The sequence below is a fragment of the Penicillium waksmanii genome (genome assembly GCF_028829765.1).
Source record: "Penicillium waksmanii strain IBT 27052 chromosome Unknown utg000009l:1.0-4314994.0:1.0-4318279.0, whole genome shotgun sequence".
NCBI lineage: Eukaryota > Fungi > Ascomycota > Eurotiomycetes > Eurotiales > Aspergillaceae > Penicillium > Penicillium waksmanii.
The window spans coordinates 1,910,067-1,931,287 of NW_026643255.1; the positions used below are offsets into that span (position 1 = coordinate 1,910,067).

The 21,221-nt window shown below is 50.8% G+C and overlaps 8 protein-coding genes across 8 annotated transcripts; 4 read left to right on the forward strand and 4 right to left on the reverse strand.

The window, feature by feature from the left end:
• Positions 1-3,674: 3,674 nt before the first annotated feature.
• On the reverse strand, positions 3,675-4,984 carry N7481_011089 (uncharacterized protein; the record flags this gene model as incomplete). Its single annotated transcript, XM_057270308.1, has 3 exons — positions 3,675-4,463; positions 4,558-4,878; positions 4,946-4,984. 3 exons carry the CDS (start codon positions 4,982-4,984, stop codon positions 3,675-3,677), a joined length of 1,149 nt encoding a protein of 382 aa, XP_057117482.1.
• Positions 4,985-5,379: 395 nt separating this feature from the next.
• Positions 5,380-6,513, forward strand: N7481_011090 (zinc-binding alcohol dehydrogenase family protein; the record flags this gene model as incomplete). Its single annotated transcript, XM_057270309.1, has 1 exon — positions 5,380-6,513. The coding sequence occupies one exon, from the start codon at positions 5,380-5,382 to the stop codon at positions 6,511-6,513; it is 1,134 nt and encodes a 377-aa protein (XP_057117483.1).
• A 351-nt stretch (positions 6,514-6,864) lies between these two features.
• N7481_011091 (uncharacterized protein) lies at positions 6,865-9,652 on the reverse strand (the record flags this gene model as incomplete). The annotated part of the gene is given in 5 exon segments (XM_057270310.1): positions 6,865-8,025; positions 8,045-8,188; positions 8,259-8,564; positions 8,610-9,449; positions 9,521-9,652. 5 exon segments carry the CDS (start codon positions 9,650-9,652, stop codon positions 6,865-6,867), a joined length of 2,583 nt encoding a protein of 860 aa, XP_057117484.1.
• Positions 9,653-9,992: 340 nt separating this feature from the next.
• On the forward strand, positions 9,993-10,982 carry N7481_011092 (glycosyltransferase family protein; the record flags this gene model as incomplete). The annotated part of the gene is made up of 2 exons (XM_057270311.1): positions 9,993-10,076; positions 10,140-10,982. 2 exons carry the CDS (start codon positions 9,993-9,995, stop codon positions 10,980-10,982), a joined length of 927 nt encoding a protein of 308 aa, XP_057117485.1.
• A 674-nt stretch (positions 10,983-11,656) lies between these two features.
• Positions 11,657-12,942, forward strand: N7481_011093 (SDR family NAD(P)-dependent oxidoreductase; the record flags this gene model as incomplete). Its single annotated transcript, XM_057270312.1, has 10 exons — positions 11,657-11,706; positions 11,777-11,921; positions 11,988-12,074; positions 12,132-12,194; positions 12,247-12,354; positions 12,417-12,468; positions 12,519-12,607; positions 12,664-12,726; positions 12,785-12,863; positions 12,923-12,942. The coding sequence occupies 10 exons, from the start codon at positions 11,657-11,659 to the stop codon at positions 12,940-12,942; spliced, it is 756 nt and encodes a 251-aa protein (XP_057117486.1).
• A 148-nt stretch (positions 12,943-13,090) lies between these two features.
• Positions 13,091-14,626, reverse strand: N7481_011094 (methionyl-tRNA formyltransferase; the record flags this gene model as incomplete). The annotated part of the gene is made up of 4 exons (XM_057270313.1): positions 13,091-13,832; positions 13,889-14,019; positions 14,064-14,134; positions 14,191-14,626. The coding sequence occupies 4 exons, from the start codon at positions 14,624-14,626 to the stop codon at positions 13,091-13,093; spliced, it is 1,380 nt and encodes a 459-aa protein (XP_057117487.1).
• A 21-nt stretch (positions 14,627-14,647) lies between these two features.
• N7481_011095 (uncharacterized protein) lies at positions 14,648-17,303 on the forward strand (the record flags this gene model as incomplete). The annotated part of the gene is made up of 4 exons (XM_057270314.1): positions 14,648-14,892; positions 14,950-15,043; positions 15,110-16,372; positions 16,431-17,303. 4 exons carry the CDS (start codon positions 14,648-14,650, stop codon positions 17,301-17,303), a joined length of 2,475 nt encoding a protein of 824 aa, XP_057117488.1.
• Positions 17,304-18,400: 1,097 nt separating this feature from the next.
• Positions 18,401-19,481, reverse strand: rho1 (Rho family GTPase RHO1; the record flags this gene model as incomplete). The annotated part of the gene is made up of 5 exons (XM_057270315.1): positions 18,401-18,568; positions 18,666-18,800; positions 18,914-19,111; positions 19,283-19,310; positions 19,414-19,481. 5 exons carry the CDS (start codon positions 19,479-19,481, stop codon positions 18,401-18,403), a joined length of 597 nt encoding a protein of 198 aa, XP_057117489.1.
• Positions 19,482-21,221: the final 1,740 nt, after the last annotated feature.

A 21,221-nucleotide genomic window follows, 5' to 3' on the forward strand; every position in this document is an offset into this window, starting at 1 on the left:
CAAAGACTTCGATGCAATGAATAACCCGAAGGATTGGAGAGATGAAACCTAGAGACAATTTTTTATCAGCAATGCCGGTGAGGGCTTACACCCGTAGCAGGTTGTTGAAGTTGGAGGTAGGTGTGTCAAGAGCCCTTGGAGGTGGGGATGGGCTTGTGTAGAACAGAGCAAAGGTCGAGGATGCCTCACCTGGAAATATTCCGAGCAGAGAATATGAATGAAGCCAATGGAAGAATTAACCAGCGAATGCGGGGAGAAAAACCTAGAGGAGACTTTTTATCAGCAATGCCGGTGAGGACTTATACCCGTAGCAGTTTCGAATGGCCGAGTCGAATGTTGTCAAAATTTCAATGCTCCCAAAGAGTCGGAGAGGAGAAGAAGGTCGAGGACGCCTCACCTGGAAGAGTAGAGAGTTGACAATAGTCAATGGAGTGATCAGGCTCGAGAGCTCCCAAGCGATGCGATGTCAGAGGCATCGGCGAGAATGGTGACCTGGAAGAAAAGGCCGGAGAAGAGTCTCCTATCAGCATGATGCTGGTGAGGTAGCTTACACCCGTGGCAGTGTCGTGAAAGTCGAAATCAAAGGGCAGTGTGTCGAAAGGCCCTGAGGGAAGGTCGAGGACGCCTCACCTGGAACAATCGGGGAACAGGCTGAAGTTGTGAATGGGGTGATCGGTGAAGGAACCTGGTGAGACTTTTTTATCAGCAATGCCGGTGAGGACTTATACCCGTGGCAGTGTCGCAAAAGTCGAAACGTCGAAGAGAAATATGTCGAAAGGCCCTGAGGGAAATGCGCCTGTGTAACACAGGGCAGAGGTCGAGGATGCCTCACCTGGAAAGATTCTGAAAGGCTAAAAGGCCAGTCGAGGCGACAGCAGGCTGTGGCCCGTGGAGTACCTAGAGAATGAGTCTCTTGTCAGCAAGAAGCTGGTAAGGACTTAAGTCGTCAAGTTGGGTCAAAGTGTATATCCTGCTAGCGGAAACTCTTGGGAAGGACAGGGGCAAGGTCGAGGATGCCTTACCTCCAAGATGGCAATAGTGACAGCGTTCAATGATCACCGGAGAAGGTAGTAGTGAAACCTGGAGAATAGTCTCCGTCAGCACGGAGCTGGCAAGTCAAGGGAGCAATAGCATGGAGGCAATCAATGTCGAAGAGCTTCGAGGGGAACCAATCGAGACATGATAAAGGAAAAAGGAACAAGGAAGTCTTGCCTTGAAAATGAGTCGAAGTAGCCCATCCCATGGAGCGAGGAGTCGGTGCGGCGCAAGCACCAAGTGGACCAAATGCGTGAAGCGTAGGAACGCCGAGGGACCTGAGAAGAAGACTGAAGGCGTCAGCTGGTTGTCAAGCTGGTAAGGTCTTAGACCTTGTACGCGCGCCATCGCGGTCAAAGTAGTTGCGGAGGTGAATAGCTTTCTGGATAGGGACCTCCTGCCCACCACCACCGGACGGCTCTGGAGAGGGACTTGCCGTGAGTCCACCAACACCACGTATTGGTCCGAAGGAGAGTCCCAAGAAAGCCGGACAACAAGGTGCAAGTGAGACAACGCGAATCGCGGCAATGGGAAGTGGAAAATGACAAATGGGAAGAGAGGGGGAAGGATGCCTTACCTGTGGATATGAGAAGCTCGAGTCTTGAGTGTCGGGAAACCTGGAAGTACTGGAGGCGTCAGCTGGTTTTAAATGCTGGTAAGGTCTGACACCTTGTTCACCGAGTCAAAAGTTGCGGAGATGAAAAGCGGGCAGGGAAGTCCAACAGCCGGACAGCTTTGGGGAGGGAAGTACGAGTGCAGATGCAAGTGCAAATCCACCAACCTCCAAGCATTGCTTGAAGGCGGTCCGTGGGAAGTCCCTGACAAGAAAGTGGGGGCAGACAGGCAAAATGCAAGTCGGGAAAAGTGATGAGTGGGAAAAAGAAGGGAAGGATGCCTTACCTGCGGCAATTCCGGGGAATCTCCCGGTTGAATGGTTGGAACCGAACCTGTAGAAAAGTAGGAGGAGACCGACAGCTTCCGTCAGCGATGGCCGGCAAGGACTTGAATTGGTCAAAAAAGAAAAAAGCCATGGCTCCGGAGAAGCTACCAGAGTGACTGGAGTGGGGGATGCCTTGCCTGTGTGGAGTGTGTAGAAGTGACTGGTGAGGAATGCATCCCGGGGGGGGTTGGATGCAAACATGGAATCAAAATGGAAGGATCGAGGAGACATGATGGAAGGGAGTCATGGAGGTGGATGCAGGAAGATGCCATGAGATGGAGGATAATGAAATGGAATGATGAAGAGAGGATGTGTTTGTGTGGACAGGATGAAGAGATATGTTGAAGAGATATGTTTAAGAAATATGGTAAAGGTAGATGGGGGAAGGTTATATAAGAAGAGGATGGATGGAGGATGATAAAGTGAGATGATAAGGAAGGGGAAGGGTGATGATATAAGAGGAGATGATGTAGAGAGAGGGAGGTGGAAAGCAAAAAGGTAAATATATGATGGAGGTGGATGAAGTAAGGTGCTGGATGAAGTAGGATGACAAAGAGCGAGAGGGGGTTTGGGATGAGATGGAGTGCTGGAGGGGGGATGAGAAGAAGAGAGGGGAGATGGAGGAGGAAAGAAAAGAAAAATCAGGAGGGAAAACGGGAAGGCCTTATATACTACAGGGCTGACAGAGCCGACAGTGAATGTGTCGATGGCGACAATGAATCTGGCGTCGACAGTGAATGTTGAGCGGATCTAGTTTGGGAAGCGCCGCGCGCTTATCCGGCATTAAGGTTTCGGGAACTGCCGTGCCGATCACCAAAATGCGCTCTCAATGCCCATCATTGGCCAACTCTGCCGCCCACCCCTGGTTAGACGCGAGGGTCACAACTACATTTAGCTGCGGCCAACTTCATTTGATTGCAGTCGTGCTGTGACTCACCTGCTAACTTTTTACAAGAAAAATCTGCACCGAAAAAAAATGGTCGTCGGAGGCTGGGTGAATTGGGGACTCGGTGTACGCGGTTATGCGCAGTACGCAGTATGCGGGGTTAGACTTCGGATGACTTGCTGTTAAAGATTCAACGAAACCCAAGCCTATCGATGCACTTCACGAGAAAAAGTGCCTCAAGATTATGGGCGTTCTAGTTAAATGGATTTGGCCTATAACGACCCAGGAACCATACCCACAGGCTTCCACGACTTGTCAACCTGGGTGTGAGATGTATTTTGGGAAGCCTGAGTAGTTTCAGGGACGGGACGGAAGTTAAGAGGACTCATTCCGATGTTGGTAGCTACCAATCGCGGTGGGAAGTCTTATGTTTGATAAGTTTCTAGAGTTCCTCTAAAATAGATCTGTACAGTGGCGCTACAAAGGTTTTCCAACCCCCTATTGCCCACGATTATTTCCCACCTTTTTATGGCAGCCTAGTAGCTACGTACGATAAAAATAAATTGGCCTATCTATTCTATCTTGGGTAACTACTAATTTGCCATAAGAAGGCGAAGACTAGGACAGTCAACAAGGGACCGGAGACTTTTGCGGCGCCACTGTAAAGCTTGAACGCCAGTTATGAGCATAAGTATCAGGGAAATCCCAGTATTCATTGCGCTCACCCTGGAGCAAAGGCGTTGATATTTAATCACAAAAAAGTACAGCCAAAGAGCACGACGATGTATGACGTAATTCGCGGCCAACCTCTAATCAACCCCATTGACCAGCGAGAGCACCACCAGGTAGGAATTCCCGTATTGCAAGGTTATCTTTGTGGTATTTCCGTAAATACGAGCAAATAGAAGGACATTCCACTCTAGCTCTGAGCTCAATCCACCATATACTGCGACCTGCTTTGCAGTACCATAGATAGAGCAGCAGGAGTGCTACCGGGTCCTTTGCTTGCAACAGACCTTCGAAATGCCCATGAATACTAAGCGTAAATATTTGAGTATTTCCCGTTGAGATGTCGCTCTCCGGGATATCCAGAATTCGGGACACTGCATGGGCGGCGTAAAAATAAGGATTATTCTTCGCAGTAGATGATTTTCCAAGGAGGCATATGTTAACCAAGGCACTTGGTATACCATCGATTCCACTTTCCGGTAACGGGGAAAACATCAGAGCAAAGGTCTCCGCCATGACGCTGAAAATACTGTCCGACCGTAGCGGGTCGACGATATGCCATAGCGAATTTTTGCCCTTGCTCATGCGCAACCAATCCAGGTCGGAGCGAGCGGAGGATTTCATAGGCCATGATTCTTTTGGCGTGCATGCATCGGGGGACGAGAATGATAGGATGGCAAGAGCAGCCGCTGTGCCCCAAATTGGATCTTTATCTTTTGCTTCTATAGGTTCTCTTAATCGCTTGTTGAGGAGAGTTGTGCTTTGAGACCAGTGGTAGCACTCTTCGAGGCTGCGGTGGCAGCTTATTGATTTATTTAGGTGGCGGTCATATGTAAGTGCCACTGCTAGAGAGGCGTGCATTAAAAAAGGGTGCTGTGAGCGTTGTATTAGTCGATTTCGGGGCCGTGGGTAACTTTTTACTTGTTTTATGCACTAAAAGGGGAGAACAGGTGTGATCAATACTCACGGTGAATGCTAGTTTCAAAAGCCTCCGGTTAACATGTATCATGTTGGGGTCATCTGGAGAGATGACTCTGATGAGACTTCGCCCAAGATAGCGTGTGATGAAGTCTTGGCACTTTGCATTTAACTGATAAGATGAAACTCCATCAGATGTCCAAATAGCACTAGTAACAGGGGGTTGGAGCTGTATCTTTCCTCGGACCACCAGTAAACTCCGAGTCTCTGAATCGGCAGCGATGGGATGTAAATCGGGGACGTTAGACATAAAGTTGCATGACACCCCATATGAGCGGCATTTATTGCAATGTGGCTTGCCTTCATCGCACTAACGGATAGAGGAAATGGGTTCAGCCAACCCTGCTGGTGATCAATCTTATCAAATCGCGAGTCACCCACCTTGAGTTTTCGGAGTTTGCAATTTCGGCAGCCATATCTCGATCTCTGTCGAGTTCTATGCCCCCCGATTCTTTAACTCGCCGGAAATATTCGGGGCCATTCTCAATCAGGTAGCCAGTCTACCTAGTCCCTCAAAAGGGTTGGGAAATTTTCATGATCCCCAAGACCTAGAAAGAGGAGGTGCAGGTGAAGATTCACCTAATAGCCCCCACACGCTAACGCCATTTGGAGATCTACGCTAACCGCTTCTCGGGAGCAAAGGATGATGATTGGCTGCGATTACTACATCTATAAAACTAGAGAAGTCGAACATGAAATGAAATGAGATGACAAGATTTGAAGTATTTAAGAAACCCAGATACCCCGACACATCCCATTGCATGTCAATCTACATTCAATCTCATACTAGAAATCCATTCCACCTTCCAAAATGACCACCACCACCACCCACCTCGCCGCCATAACCCCAGCAAAAGGCCAACCATTCACACTCCAACTCCGTCCAACCCCCAAACCAGGTCCGAACGACCTCCTAATCGCCGTCAAATCAGTCGCCCTCAACCCCGCAGACGCTATCATGCGAGACCAGGGCCTCTTCATACCCACCTCTACCTACCCAACGGTCATCGGCTTCGACATGGCCGGACTCGTCCTCGAAGTCGGTGTCAACGTCCCACCCTCCTTCAAACCCAATACACGCATCGCCGCCTACTCGGCCTCGGTCTGGAAAGCCTGTGATCCGGACTATGGTCCGTTCCAGGAATTTTGTCTCGTTCCTTGGCAACACGGCGTTGCTTTGCCTGATACCATGTCTTGGAACCGTGGGTCGACGCTGCCCGTGTCTGTCCAGGTACCTCTCTGCGCATGGGATATGATGGGGATTCCCCGGCTGGGCATGGGCATGGGTATGGGGGAACTATCTCAGACCGACGACTCAGCTCCGATTACCGCACAAAAAACAGAAGCCCTCCTCATCTGGGGCGCATCGTCTAGTGTCGGGACAATGGGTGTACAAACAGCCCGAATTCTACGAGATGATTCGACATCTTCGTTCGGGGCTGTGTATGCCACGGCTGGGGCGGTTAATCTGGACTACGTGAGTTCGCTGGGCGCGGACCGCGTATTTGATTACAAAGATGCGCAGGTTGTCGATGCGATTATTTCGGCGGCGGAAAGGGATGGGTTGGTTATTCGATTTTGTTTTCTTGCTACTGGACTACTTGGGCCTTGTCAGGCTGTGCTGAAAGCATTTCGGAGGGGAGGAGGGATCACCATGACGACATTGTCCAAGATCGCGTCGGCGCCTCCGGTTCCTCAAGATGCGGAGGTTGTAAATGGGGTTGAGACGATATTTTTGATGCCCTCTATGGTTGAAGAGGAGAGTTTGGAGCAGTTTCGGTACTGGATTGGGACGTGGTTGAGGGAAAATTTGGCCAAGGGGGGTGTTAAGCCGAGTCCGGAGCCCAGTGTTGTGGGTAAGGGTTTGGGGGCTATTAATGCTGGGTTGGATAAGCTACGCCAGGGTGTGAGTTGTACGAAGTTAGTTGTGGAGATTGCGGAGTAAGAGTGTGATATGTGCACATCGTTGTCGTCGTTTCCATATAATCGTTAAGGGTAGCCCAGGCTATGTACAAAAACCAGAAGAACACGCATCCCAATCCCGAAAAAGATAAACAAATTGAATCGCCGCCGCTATGTATGTGATGCTCGCTCAAACCAAGACTTTCATGAACGGTGTGGGGGCGTAGCCGGATAGTTCAATGACCAAAAGGCCGCCGGAGGCGCCAGAGGCGCCAGAAATAACGATGAAAAGACAATGAAAAGGGCCGCAGGTGTAAGAGTGGAAATGACAGCTAAGATAGAAATGCAAGATACCGAAAAACGAAAGTAGCAGGGGAAAGAAAAAAAAATAGTATCAGAAGACAACACGGCTAGGGAAACGTCGTCCTGGTGTCATCGGTTGCTGGGTCTGACTGCGGGTTATGCGACGAGGGGTTGGGCGATCTTCCAAACTCAACCCCCCAAGTCCAGGCCCAAGCTCACTACGCCTGGGCGAGAATGGGGGGTTGTGTTCATGGATCGGATTGCGCCCGTACCGGATATTGCGGTTCGTGGCATCCGTGCGGGTGGTAAATTCGGTAGCAACAGTTTCGGAATCAGAGTCTTGCTCGTAGTCGGAAACCGGCTCATTCGCCTTGAGCGAATCCATAGTAAAGCTATGTGGGTTATGGTTGTGATTGTAACCCGAGGAGAAAGACCCAAAGGTCTGCGAGGACGGAATTCCGTAGTTTGGAACAGTTGGCAGGGCGGATGATATACCTCCGGCTGCCGATGAGAAAGACAGAGGGGGGGCCGATTGTTGCGGAGAAAATTGTTGTGGTTGCGGAGAAAACTGTTGTGCTCGTGAAGCAAAGGACTGTTGTTGCAGTTGCGGGGAGAATGATTGGGGGATGGTAGGACTGTTGACTGGGGATCCGACAGGAGACCAACCGATGGCCCCTTGGGATGAAAGTTCTTGACGCGGAGAAGTCGAAGCAGCATTTTGCTGGTCTTCGGGTCGCGGAGCGGCCGATGCCGATCGATAGAATGCAAGCAGATTCAGTATTTCCTGTACTGCCATGAAACCAAGGAGTATTTTCCCGTATCGGTCGAAATACTCTCGTTCAAAGGCCTCTTGGGGCAAATGGGCACCTAAGTGAATCGCAGCGCCAAGTTCCGTGATATAGACCAAGATCTCCATCCCATTCCACTGCACCAACGGTTTCTTGACTGCTTCCAGAAGAGCGAAGCCTGAGATCAGACTTGCGCTGCCCAGAGCGCATGTCTCAATGTAGTTTCCAGGTATGGAGGTTTGGTGGTTTTGGGAATATGTCCATACGGTCATGGAGCCCAGCAACAAAAACAGCCGAAGATACTGCAGGACCAGCTGACGGGGTGTGTTGATAGCATATGAAATGGGACGACGCTTTGATTGATTCCATTGACTTCTCGGGGCCTCTTCGGTTCCAAGATCAAAGGCGCGGTTGAAGAGGGTCTCGAGGCCAGTGGCAGCATCGTGGTCGCTTGCCGGAAAGAACTTGGGGGGGTTGGAAAACAGGTTCTAGGCTTGTTGGTTTCTTTTGCCATTGGTTTTGGGTAGGTGATAGATTTCGGTGAAAAGGGTTAGGCTCGATGACTTGTTCGATCGGTTTCACGGGGGGTCTTGTTACGGAGAGTCCACGCTGGCGGTTGAGGAGCGGCTGGAAGATTGCCATGGAATGGAGAGGGTCCATCGAAAGCCGATGGTCGATTTCGCTGGTAGACACTCACTGTCGGCTGGATGTTTTGAGGGGCAGACGGAGTCCAGTCCATGTCTTCGGATTCGGGAGGTGGTGTGGGGGACATGACTTGCGGACTCTCCACGATTGGCCGGGCGGAACCGAGTTTATCAAACGGAAATCGCTGACGAATTTGACTGGTGCTCGCATTCGGTGTCGAATGAATTGGTCTAGGACGAGATTCAGGTACAGGCGACGTTTCGGTGCTCCGTAGAGGCGCACTCTCCCAAGAGTTGTCCGACCAATTTACCAGAGGCCGGGTGTCATAGTGGATGACGCGCCGAGAGATGACAACAGACTAAAAGGTTAGCTTGACTAGATAATGTGGGTAAAAAAAACATACCAAGAGGGTGAAGAGAATCATGAACATATGCAAAGCAGCAGGCAAAGTTGCTTCAATGCCACTGGCAGACGGGTCCTTCAGTAAAGACCAAAACACGCATCGGACGACCATGACAATAAGTTGTACTTGATAGTACTCGGCGAGGCCCTTGAATCGACCAGAGCGCCCTTCGATCTTCATGCGCAAGCGTGGGTTCCACCATAGCGACAGACTTCCTGCCACGAGCGCAAGACCAGCAGGTGGCGCCAGATCATAGGCACATTCGACTGGGATCCGCCCACCATCTAAAGTCTGACCCACGCAAGCCATTAAATGGACGGATGGGTCCATAGACACATCGGTATCTGCGGTGGGTGACGAGGGGGCCGTCAGAGCGCCCAACACATCCCATGCAAGTTGACCGCAGATACTCGCCCAGTAGCCAAGAGCTCCGGCGTAGACCAGCAAGCTCTGCCAGCTACGGTTCCTTGCCTGTCGTGCAGTTTTGCTGGCTCGGGTTTGGTCCATCATGCGCCTGAGGTGATCCGCCTTGGCCTCATAGCCGGCCTGCTTAATTCGCTGTCGCACGCGCGGCTCGCAATTGTCGCATACAGTCGGATATCGGTCTTCCATACTCCTGCGGTATTGGGCATAGTGATTTTCGTGGTCGAAAGATGGGTCGTCGGAGGGCGCTTGGTATGCTGCCAAGGAGTGGGTAAACAAATGTTGGTTACGAATGCATCGGGAACAAAACAGGTCGGACTCTTCAAAGCCAATCGATTCGAAGCGAGGGCTTTGCGCGTCAGAACTAGAGGCCTGGGGGTTTGTTGCTGCGGTCGGGGGGTCTGTGATGTCTCCGTTCTACATAATGTTGTTAGTTGTGGTTGATTGTGATGATCCGGGGGTATCTCCCTCGAGTCGAGGTGACGCACCTGGTCGAGGTAGTTATCCGCCTCACAATTCTCGCAGTGGAACTTTCGGACAGTGCTATTGAGCGACTGGACGGGCCGGTTAGAGCGCCGCCCGCAATAGAAGCAGGTTAGACGTTTTGAAAAGAGCGCCATGGTAAGGGCATCTCAAGCGCACAAGGTCGACCTGTTGCAGTTGTTGAATAGTTTCAAGTTTCCAAGGCGGAGAGAGCGGACAACGCAGAGAGGCAGAAAGGGAAGGAACACAACCCGCACAGACCGCCCACGGCACGTGTTGTGCGCGTCCGCGACGCACCACAACTACGGTGCTTTCTACAAAGATCAACAATGCCAATCTAGTAGGCCTGATGCTGCTGCTGCGATTTATTGAATCTATGCCGTGATGCTTTCTGGTTTGTGGGTCTATCGTCGCTGACCATTGCGCTTCAATACGCTCCGCTCCGCTCCGAACCTTGGACTATATACCCGTGACATCATGGCTTCCCTGGTGGAAGTCTTCTGGGAACTTTTTTGGAAGATCCTTGTCCCGATAGCTGCCTTGGGACTTCTCGCGATTTCTGTATGTTGTCTGCTAACTTCTCATTGCCAACTACCCTCACAATGCTAACCGGCATATTTCTAGATTATTGTGGCCTCGCTGTTTATTTCCCAAAATGCCACGCTTCCCAAAGTCGACCGCCGCGGTGCCCCGGTACACATCTTGATTGTTCTGGGTAGCGGGGGTCATACTGCAGAGATGCTCTATATGCTCAACAAAGCAGCCTTTGACCCTAGCGTCTGGACCTACCGAACATATGTTACGACGTCTGGCGATAACTTCAGTGCCAATAAAGCAGCTGAATTTGAGGCCAAACTCGGGGGAGGGCAACAGCATAACGCCGACCAGCGAGATCGTCCAGCCGACAATCTTTCAATCTTTGAGAGAAGCGCTGCAGAGAAACAAATTGTCAAGAGCTTAGCGGACAAGAAGGATTGTACCAGAGACAAACCTCCTACCTCCGGCAAGTCGTTTCGAATCCTCCAAGTACCCAGAGCTCGACGAGTCCATCAGTCATACTTGACAGCACCTTTCTCGACCCTCCACTGCCTTTGGGCTTGTCTCCTCATTCTTTCCGGGCGATTCCCCAGCCAGGAACCGCTTCCATCCAACCATGAGACCCCGTACCCTGATATAATCATCACGAATGGGCCAGCCGTTGCGGTCTGCATGATGCTAGCAGCTAAAATCCTCCGGTTCTTCATATTCGTCTCTCGCTGGCTAACTGGCCGCGCTTCTGCGCCGGAGATTGCCCGACTGCGAACCATTTATGTGGAATCATGGGCACGGGTTCGCAGTCTCAGCGTCTCGGGGAAGTTGTTGCTGCCAGTTGCAGACTCATTCATCGTGCAGTGGCGTCCTCTCGAGGGACGACGAGCATGGCCAGGCATGAAAAAGACGCAATACAAGGGCTGGTTGGTCATCTAAGTATTCATTGAAGTTAAATATACCCAAAGCAATCACATATCCGCTTTTACGGTGATTACTAGAAATAAAGCCATTCAAGAACTGTTGATAGAGACCCAGACCCAGATAGTAGCCTGCCGAACTCGGCCTCGTTCCGCGACAGCTTTTCCTCCACATACCGAAGTGGAGATTGCTGGCTACACCATTTGTGAGGAAAGTAGTAAATAATCACGTATATGACAGTCCTAAAATTTTTCTAATTCCCTATTTTTCGTGTATGCGAACGATACAACAGCGTGACATGGGACTGGCTGAGGTAGAAACATCAACCCGACGCAACCAATAAGAGCCAAGCCCAGCATGTACATACTCCTACGTAAACATCACCAGGGAAGACTCCCGAGTGGGGGGGACTATTCACTCTCGCTTGCCATCGGACTTGATTCCGTGGGGCGCGCTTCATCCGATAACGCCAGGCCCGAATTATGCCCCGTTCGCCCCGTCCGACAGGCACATTACAATCTTAGTCAATTTTAGTCCCCATCGTCGAGCCCCGCATCCCCTCATCCTCAGTACCTCGGTCACTTCGAATAAGCTTCTCTTCTACATACCCTGTTCCTTTCTGCTTCTACATCGAGTGAAATTGCCTTTTTGTTCTCGATAATACAATTTATCCTCATCTCGCTATTTTCAATATGCCATACTCCCTCAAAGGACGGAATGTCCTCATTACTGGCGGCTCAAGGTATGAAATTGTGGGGACGGATCCCCGCGTTTCAGGGCTTCAAATCGCTAATTGATATACCGTGACATAGGGGATTGGGCGCCCTCGTGGCTCAGAAGTTCGCTGCCGAGGGGAGTAACATTGCCATCAATTATATGTCAAACAAGGGATCCGCCGACAATACTGCCTCGGAGATCGCAAGCAAGTACAATGTGAAGACCATTGTTGTTCAAGGTGTACGTTTTAATTGTGCGACAGTACCAAAGGAGGGCTGAATGCTAACGTGTTGGTTTTAATTGAAGGATGCTGGGAGCCAGACCGACTGTATTAATGCTGTGAAGACGACGATCGAACAGCTTGGAGGCTTGGACGTCATCGTTTCCAATTCCGTATGACTATGCACTCCTCGAAACTTGGAGAAACAACCTCACTAAGTCTTTTGAAAGGGCTGGACGAAAATGACCAACTTCGGGGATCTGGACGCTATGGACGATGCAGACTGGGATAAGGTAAACGATTCACACTGCGAGCTCAAAGAGCACTGGGCTAAACATCGAACAGTGTTGGAGCATGAATGTCAAGAGCAGCTTTTACCTGTTCAAGGCAGCTCTTCCGACTTTCAACGCCAACCCTGAGGGCGGTGCCTTCATCATCACATCGTCGATTGCAGTAAGAGGATATCATTGACAATTTGTGCAAATCGACAAGACTAATACTAAATTCTCATCTAGGGAGTCTCCGCCACTGGCAGTAGTCTTCCTTACGCCGTGTCCAAAGCAGCTCGTGCGTACATTATTCTTCTGATTGAACGAATTCTCTCTAATAATTTCTAGTGATCCATCTTATGAAATGCCTCGCTCAAACCCAGGGCTCCAAAGTCCGCGTCAATGCAGTGCTTCCGGGTCTTCTTCTCACAGAATGGGTGCGTTTTTGACTATTTGAGGATTTAATAATGGGCAACGGCTAACATTTGAATAGGGTCAGCAATTCCCCCAGGAGAAAATTGAGGCTTGGACTCAGAAGACGTCCCTCAAGCACGTAGTAAGTCCATACTTGACCTCAGTGCCCCATTTGATCTCCTCTCTAATTATACTTCTAGCCCGAGGTCGAAGATACCGCAGACATGTATGTGACGATAGCAAAGAATTCGTCTATGACCGGGCAATCGGTCCAGATCGGTATGAAACATGTTCAAGTTCCTTGAGGCATGTATCTTCGGCTAAACCATTCTATCTAGATTCCGGATTCTCAATCTAAATGCTGGAATTCTTGATACAGGACGAAAGGAAGTACGAGCAATATGTTTCTCGATAGATCTGAAAACGTGGAGCGGGTATCAAATTGGTAGACAACCATATCTTACACATTCATCTACACCTACCTAGGTATCTAGTAGTTACTAGTACTATACAAGGGGATTCCGGAAGGGCGTAAACTCTGCCCCGCCCGACATAAGAGACCGATCACCAAACATGCGAGCTTTGATCGCAGCACGAAGACCCTCGGCAACAGCTTCTCCCTCCACCTTCATCTGGTCGATGCGCAATACCTTTCCATCATGAGTGAACACGTAAAGCGCTCTTCCCTTTTTGGGACCAACAGGGTGCGAAGCATTTGCAAAGGGCAGCCCCGGAACAAGAGCAAAAGAATCACATCCCTTTGGAGGCTCAACCTCCTCAACTTGAGTGAGAATAACGCGCTTTTGGTCAAAAGAAGGATTTGCGTCTCCGGCGTTCGTTGGGACGAGCGCTCTGCTCCACAAAGGTCCAATGACTCGGCTACGGCGAGTAATGTCCTGCATTGTCCAAGTGGCCCAGTCGACATGTCGATCTTCTTGTTGGATTTTGCCGGCGTGGATGAGGGTTTCGTTTCCTTCTGTGGGAACCCATCCTGCTGCCTTCAGGGGCGGTACGAATAACCCGTCCTTGATACCGTCAACTAGCATCTGCGCACCCTTTGGTGCAACAAGATTCTGCAGCTCGGGGACAGTGCAGGTATCGGGGTTTGGAATTTCAAGTCCAGGTTTTGGGGTCTGCGATAGGATAACTCCGTGGTCAAAGTTCTTGTGATGCAAAGTCTGAAGAGTAATTCCCGTAAGGCTCCGTCCAGCAAGAAGGGTATGATGTAGTGGTGCAGGGCCACGGAAACTAATGCATCCATGTGAGCTTCATTTCAACCATCAATTCGCAAGGGTCGTTCATACTCAGGGAGTAATGATGGGTGTACATTCAAACCACCATATTGAGCAGCATTCAAGATGCGCGGGGGTACAAAGAGGCCGAAGGATACGGCAATGATCAAATTGATGGGACCGTTCGGGGTCACCGGAGGCTGCTAAAATGAGCATTTGAATGAGAGTTATAGTTTGATAGACTTACTGTCCACTTTGTAAATGTATCTATTTCATGTATTGGTAGCGAAAGAGCTGATGCAGTCTCCTTAATAGGCACTAGGCAAGACGAATCAGAATGCTGAATACAACAAAAGTCCCTTGAATGCACGAACCTTCCCTGATTTTCTTCATTCCTCTTCCCACTTTTTTGCCTGGACGGCAGACCACGTCGATGGATGCAATGCGATCGGGTTGCTTCAGGTGATAGGCATGGAGCGCTTTCAAGGAGGCAATACTAAATTCGTCCGACCCGCAAAAGAGGATGCGAAGAGGATCATGGGCTTTGGTAGAATATAAACAAAATGCTGGTCTTCGAACCGCAGACGAATATCTGCAGAGCCCGAAGGCTCCTGTCCCTCGTATCACGAACATAATATCTAGGGCAATAAACAGTATGAGGTGAGGCCAACCATTGAGAAGCCGGCGACTTCCCCGTCCTCCGCTCCCGCAGCTTCTATCGATAAGACACGTGATGTCAACATCATAGCCCACTCGACGACCGGCGTGACTCCCAAACTCCGGATGATTCGCAGATCTACTCTCAGTCATTGTGCAGCTGCTTGCGATGCGATGCCTGAAAGCGACTCCGATTCGGTGATCCCCGCGCAGCTGTCTTTCCTCGCCATCTACAACCCAACCCTCGGCCCCACCGATGAGACACTTGAGGACCAGATCGTGTTCTACACCTCCAGGGCGGATCTCCAAAGAGAAGATGACTCTGCGATAGCCGAGAGTGGTGGGAAGTCGGTGGGAAATGATAAGAATGAACGGCTGCGCCAGATAGGTCTGGCGCAAGGCATGGTCAACTTCGCCAGGTGGGACATGTTCGCCTCCCCCGCAGATGCACAATGCTGATCCGGTTTGCGACGCAGTAACTTCTCGCCGGGAAAGCCTCTGGAATATGTTGAGACTGATAAGGCGAGGTTTATCCTTGTCCAGTTGGAGCAGGACTGGTGGGCTGTCGCAGTAAGTTCGCCCAGAACCTCACACTGTACCATGACGTGAACATCACCGCTCATTAATCTGCGCCAGTCTATCGACTTGACTCGTCTTCCCGCCGATCCAAACCAAACACTCTCGAGTGAAGATAATGGCACTTCTGTATATCAATATTCGGCCAGGGAAATGGGACCCCCGCAACTATACCTCCAACAACTACGCCGCGCACACTCCCTCTTTCTCCTCCACCATGACTTCTCTTTGGATGCGCTGTATGAGCGTGTTGGCCGGTCCAATTTCTGTCTTTTTCTCGAACGCTTTTGGGAGAAGTTTGCCTGGAATTGGGAACTTCTACTCACCGGAAATCCCATCGTCGAGATATACAATGGCATCAAACTCGCCGCTGGCGGAGAGTTGGGTGTAGGTGTTGGAGAGGAAGAGTGGGGTAGTGGTGAGAGAGAGGTCCTCGAAGACTTTGTTGCCAGGACAGATGGTCTGCTAGACCTAGTTGTGTCAAGATTTGGCGAACCGGCTCCCCAACCGAATGATTCTCCGCCGACAGTCGAGTCGAACGGCCAAAACGCTTGGCTGGGATCAGATCAGACTCCTCGACCAGCCGATGGTGTCGTCTTTTCAGGGCTTGGAGCTGTCTCCCGGCTTTCTTTGGCACGTGTTTCGCACTGGATGGAATGGATTTATAGATACGGAGATACGACATATGGAGTAGGACGGGACCCAGCCTCACTGCGTCGGCGCAAGCCACGGAGGCGAGACAAACAGAAATCCGAAAATGCCACGGCTAGCCCGCAAAATAGCGTACTGCCCTCGACTCCCGAGATGGATCGAAGTCATACGCCAGGAATACCACGTCCACTAGTCATAGCTGCGCTGCAACCGACCCCGGACCGTCAAAAAGAAACGAACGCTGCGGATGGAACATCAGACAGCACGTTGTCCACGAATGAACATGGATTTGGGACTGAAACGGTCATGAAATATCTGACTCTTGGATATGGCTCCGCGTGGAGTTTCTCCAAATCGAACTCCCCGTCTCCCGATAACTCGGCCGCGGCCGCGAATGAATCGACGCCGGACTCTCGGCAACAAAGCGGCAATCCATCAGCTGCCGCGGAATCTTTTGTATCAAATGAGCATCGAATTGAGCCAAGAAACAACACTTCAGGTCGTTTCATCCTCGGTCCGCGTGATGACTTGGATATACTAGATGATTTGGAAGAAGAGAGCCCAGCGCCTGAGGCGGAGGCTAGCAAGCCCAAGAGCCGTATAATCCATAGGTTCATTCATATCCACACCTCAGACGAAAGCTCGAAAAAGCTTCAAGCGGTCATCTACGTTGTGAGCCACCCCCCGTTATTACCTGCCACCTGCCACCTGCTAACCATTCCAACATCAGAATCAACCATTCGTGTTCACATTCCTCTTTGACCCAGCAACACCCTCACTCTCTTCACCAACGCTCTATACAAGCATTCATCACCAGCTCGGTCCTCTCCAAAGACCACTTCTAGCATCGACATCACCAGCAACAGCCGCAGCACGTATCCCCCATCCCGACGCCCCAGATGCCAGCAACCGCGCCACGCGATCCCAATCCCAATCACTCTACGACTTCGTCTACGACCCCTTCAATCTAACGATCCGCTCTTCAATCCCCAACATCCCAGCCCTCGGACCCTCATCCTCGCATCCCCGTGAAAACAATCCACGTACCCCATCCCCCTCCCAACCAAAACCAAGCACACCCTTATCCCGTATCGAAAGCCTCGCCATCCACCACCGCCTCTTAGCAACATACACCGACACCCGCTCCAGACCCCTGGAACTAGAACGCACCTGTAAGACCAGTCGCGGGTGGTGGATCATCTGGGTACGCATCCCACAAACGCAGGAGACAAACATAGACACGGGCACAGGCGCACATACGCCTTCGCCAGCGCCCCTCTCAACAGTATCCTCATCAGCAGCCCTCTCATCCATGGCCGAAGGCTCGATCCCAGTCTCGGCCTCGATCAAGGACTCAATTCCAGAATCACCACAGACCCAGCCACAAGAAGCATTCCTCGTCCGTAAGGCGGTCGACTACGTTTCTCCGGGCCACGCCCGCGTGAGCAGCGGCGCGCGCTTTTTCCGGGATTTGGGCGGTGCTTCTTCGTCGAAACTTGGATCTGGGTCTGGAAGGGTGGATACCACGCCGTCGAAGTTGGTGGAGGGTATTGGTATGGATGCGAGGAGGTATATTGAGGGGTTGTTACGGTTTAATCGGTGATTTCAAGTTCTGGTTGGGTTCGGTTGTGGTTGGATAAAGATTCTGTAAATGTATACTTCGACATGTGATAGACTTTTTTTTCGATCAGAGAACTGGGAGACGGGCTGCCCAGGTGGCAGAATACTAGTACGAGGAACATGAACGTTTAAGGAATCCTGGTGTCAGGAAACTAGTGTATTGGGCACTATATGCGCATTCAACCTTGAAACTCCAGTACTATAAACCGAGTTCAATCTACAAATTCAACTTGAAAACAGGCCTCGGGACCTAGAACTGACATTGATATATACTAGCCTAGTACTATGGCTCCCTAATACCACCAAAACTACGAGTAGTAATGCATACCTACATAAGAACAGTAAAAGCCAAACCGAGTTCTTCGCGAGATTGGGAATCATCTATCATCACGGGATGTGAACCGAAGTCCACGGCATTGTCCATCACATACTAGTATAAACCGAGCGACACTTCCTCCGAGTCCGTGCTTCTTACACCAAGACTTCCATTCCATACCTACTCTGGGACAATGCCTTTCCGTTGGGTTCCCATCCTGAAGAGGTCCATGTTCATAGAGGGAGGATTTAGAAAGATTTATACTGCCACTGAAGAGGCAATTTGTCATTTGAGATCCACGGAGTCGGATTTGTGGGAGAGGAAGATGAGAGTAACAAACAGAATATTGGCGAAGGTGGGGGGAAGAGTTAGGGTACGGTACGGTAGGGGAGGAGTTGGAAGGGAAGAGCGGATAGAAGAAAAAAGAAAAGGCCCACAGGGTTATGATGAAGACAACGCCTCCCTAGACAAATTCTGCAAAATAAAGGCAAAAAAAGGAGAAACACAAGGTCGACCAACTGCAGGGGTTGTGGGTAAAAAGAGAAAATAAAAAAGGAGGGGGATTGGGGGGAAGGGGCAACAAAGTAAAGCAGGCAGGGGGAATATCCACGACTCAGGCGCCCGACTTCGAAAGTATTATCCACAGATCCTCGTATGCAAGCCCAGCAGCTGTCCCCTTATTTGGGAATAGAAACATTCAAATTTGCCCGAGTCTCGACCACCGGATCTTTTCGCTCGAGCCGCACCATATCGGTTGGTGTAGTTTACAGAAGCAGGCACTTGCCGCTCTTCTTGCCGCCCTTCTTGCCGCCGCTGGCCTTGAGCAGAGCAGCGCGGGTGGCGGACTCGAAGACCTCGCGGACACCCTCGTTGGTACGGGCAGAGCACTCGAGGTACTTGTAGGCACCGATCTTCTTGCGGATCTCCTCACCCTGTTGAAAGATGCGTTAGTGATCTGTTGGTGGGGATGCATACGGCCATGGGGCACGGCGCGGGTTATAAAAGTAGATCGAGGGACATGTGACATACCTGCTCGGGGCTGACGGGCTTCTGGGAGGTCTTGTGAAGCTCCTCGATGGTCTTGGGGTCGTGGCGCAGATCCTTCTTACAGCCAACCAGGATGATGGGGAGACCCTGGCAGAAGTGCAGAACCTCGGAAATCCACTATCAAACAAGTTAGCAGGTATATTCCGGTTGCTTTGCTGCTACCGAGAGACTGGTTTTTTTTTCGTCTTCTTTTTCTTTGTCCCCGGAAGATGGATTCATGTGACACGCACCTTCTCCTGAACGTTATCGAGAGAGTCAGGGGAGTCGACGGCGAAACAGATCAGAATGACGTGGGAGTCAGGGTATGAGAGAGGACGGAGACGGTCGTAATCTTCCTGACCAGCCGTATCCCAAAGAGCAAGCTCGACGTGCTTGCCATCAACCTCAACGTCGGCGACGTAGTTCTCGAAGACGGTGGGGACGTAGACCTAGTATCGAAGATAGTCAGCACGTGCTTCTTGATGCAGATGCAGCTCGGTCGAGGCTGATGCCGAGATATGTTGAATTTGGATATGGTGGGTGCAGTCGGGGATCGGGAGATCCGGGGGATTTGGGGGGCCGATCAAGGGCCCCAATGACGGGGGGGAGGGGAGTCTCACCTCAGGGAAGGTTCCCTTGGAGAAAACACTGCGAGAAGAGGCTGGTTAGAGATCTGAATGGAAAAAAGAAGTGCAAGGGGAGGGAAAGGGGGATTTGATAACTCTGATGTCTCAAGGTACAGTTTACTTACATGAGCAGACAGGTCTTACCGCAGGCACCATCGCCAACGATAACGAGCTTGCGTCGGATCTCAGCCATCTTGAGTGGATGAAAGTTAGTTGGAGGAACCAAAGTAAAGAGCGAGCACTGTCCACAAAGCGAGACAGATATAGCGATGGAGAAAGCGGTGGGTGGGGAGGAGGGGGGTGGAGGAGAAGGGGAAGAAGAGAGATGAGAAAGGGACAGGTGCAGGTTTTGGGGGGCGGGTGAGTGGGAAAAAGGGGGAGGGGAAAGGGTCAGTCGTACTGTGATGAAAGGGGTGAGTGTGTGGAGGATGTGAAAGAAGAAAAGACCAGCTAGTGCTCTGCACAGAAGCTAGAAGATAGAAAGATGGTGAGAAGACTGGAGGATGGGAAGAATGATGTGGATGGGATAGAGGCCAGACTGCCCAGGCGCCGGGCGGTGGACTCTTTTGTTGTGTTGGTATTGGTATTATGGTATCATTGGTGTCGCTGGTATTGATGGGGTGTTTCCTGGTACCTGGTGTACACTTTAGGTACACTTCACCCGGGTTAAGGCACAGATAGGCATAATTTCCTGGTAATACCAATACGCAGCCCTAGGTTATGTGTGGCTGAGCGTGAATCCGCGTCACAGCCATTGGGAGAGCCCCACTCTTTCAACCCGTTTACAACTTTTTCTTTCGCTGGCCGCTGCGAGGTGGATTTTGCGCGCCCAAACACAGCCACCATCCGTGGCTGTGACGTTATGCAATGCTCGAGGAATCTGATATCATCGGAGCTGGGAGAGGAGTTGGAATTTAGAGAGAAACCTTGTTAGAACCAGAACCAAGAATTCTAGATACAGTGCTAGGTACGGAATACCTGCAGGTGGTCTACCTAGGTAGGTATAATAATAGGTATTGGGATAATGGTGCCTGTTTACCTATTGTATAGTAGTGGGCATCTTGAAAGTTTCAACCTTCCAACTTGAAGTTCATACCAAGGTATTTGTACTTTACTGAAAGCATGCTGGCCACTGCCCGGGTTATAGCTACTAGTACTACCTACTAGGTATGTCTGTAAAAGTACCTAGCATGATCCAACTTGAAACTCAGGTGAACACTGTGACACCCATCGACACAGGCACCCACTGGCAGCCACTGGCACACCTTGGACATATATACTGCCCAGGTGCCAGTGATCTCGAGATCAACTGGAATAGTATCTACTACTAGTAGTAGTCTCAGGATGTCCGCGGGAAACAGCACGACACTGGCATGTATAGAACATACCCTCGACAGAGTAGGTACGATAAAATCATCATACTAAACTTCAAATTGAATCCAGCTTCCAAGCTTATTTCTTAATCAGGTCGCAGATGGTTGCCTACCTAGGGTACCCAGATGGAAATGCTTGACGCCGTTGTCCCGTGACGATCGCTCCGATAACCTCCTTCCCCATTCCTTTGGCCTTTGCCTTTAGCCAAACGGAGTCGGTTGCACCGACCGACCATTTAGATTGCTTCACCAGTCGGCAATGACCAGATTCGAGGTCCCCAGGTTCAAGTTGGCACGGGTACTCCGTACTCCCTACTGGCAATGGCAATCCAGGGGCCCGGCTCCATCTGTGCACTGTCGCACATCTGCCGATATGCCCCTTGCCCAACACCAATCATCTCCCAACCTCGTATTGCTTCCGAGTCCCCACTCTCCAAACGTGCTCTGGAGCTGGGAGCTAGAAAATCCGTGGTGGAGATGGGTGATGGGCTCTGGTAGCCGCGTCTCCACGACTGAACTAAAAATAGGCAGAGATCCTGGGCGACTCGAGAAAACACTGT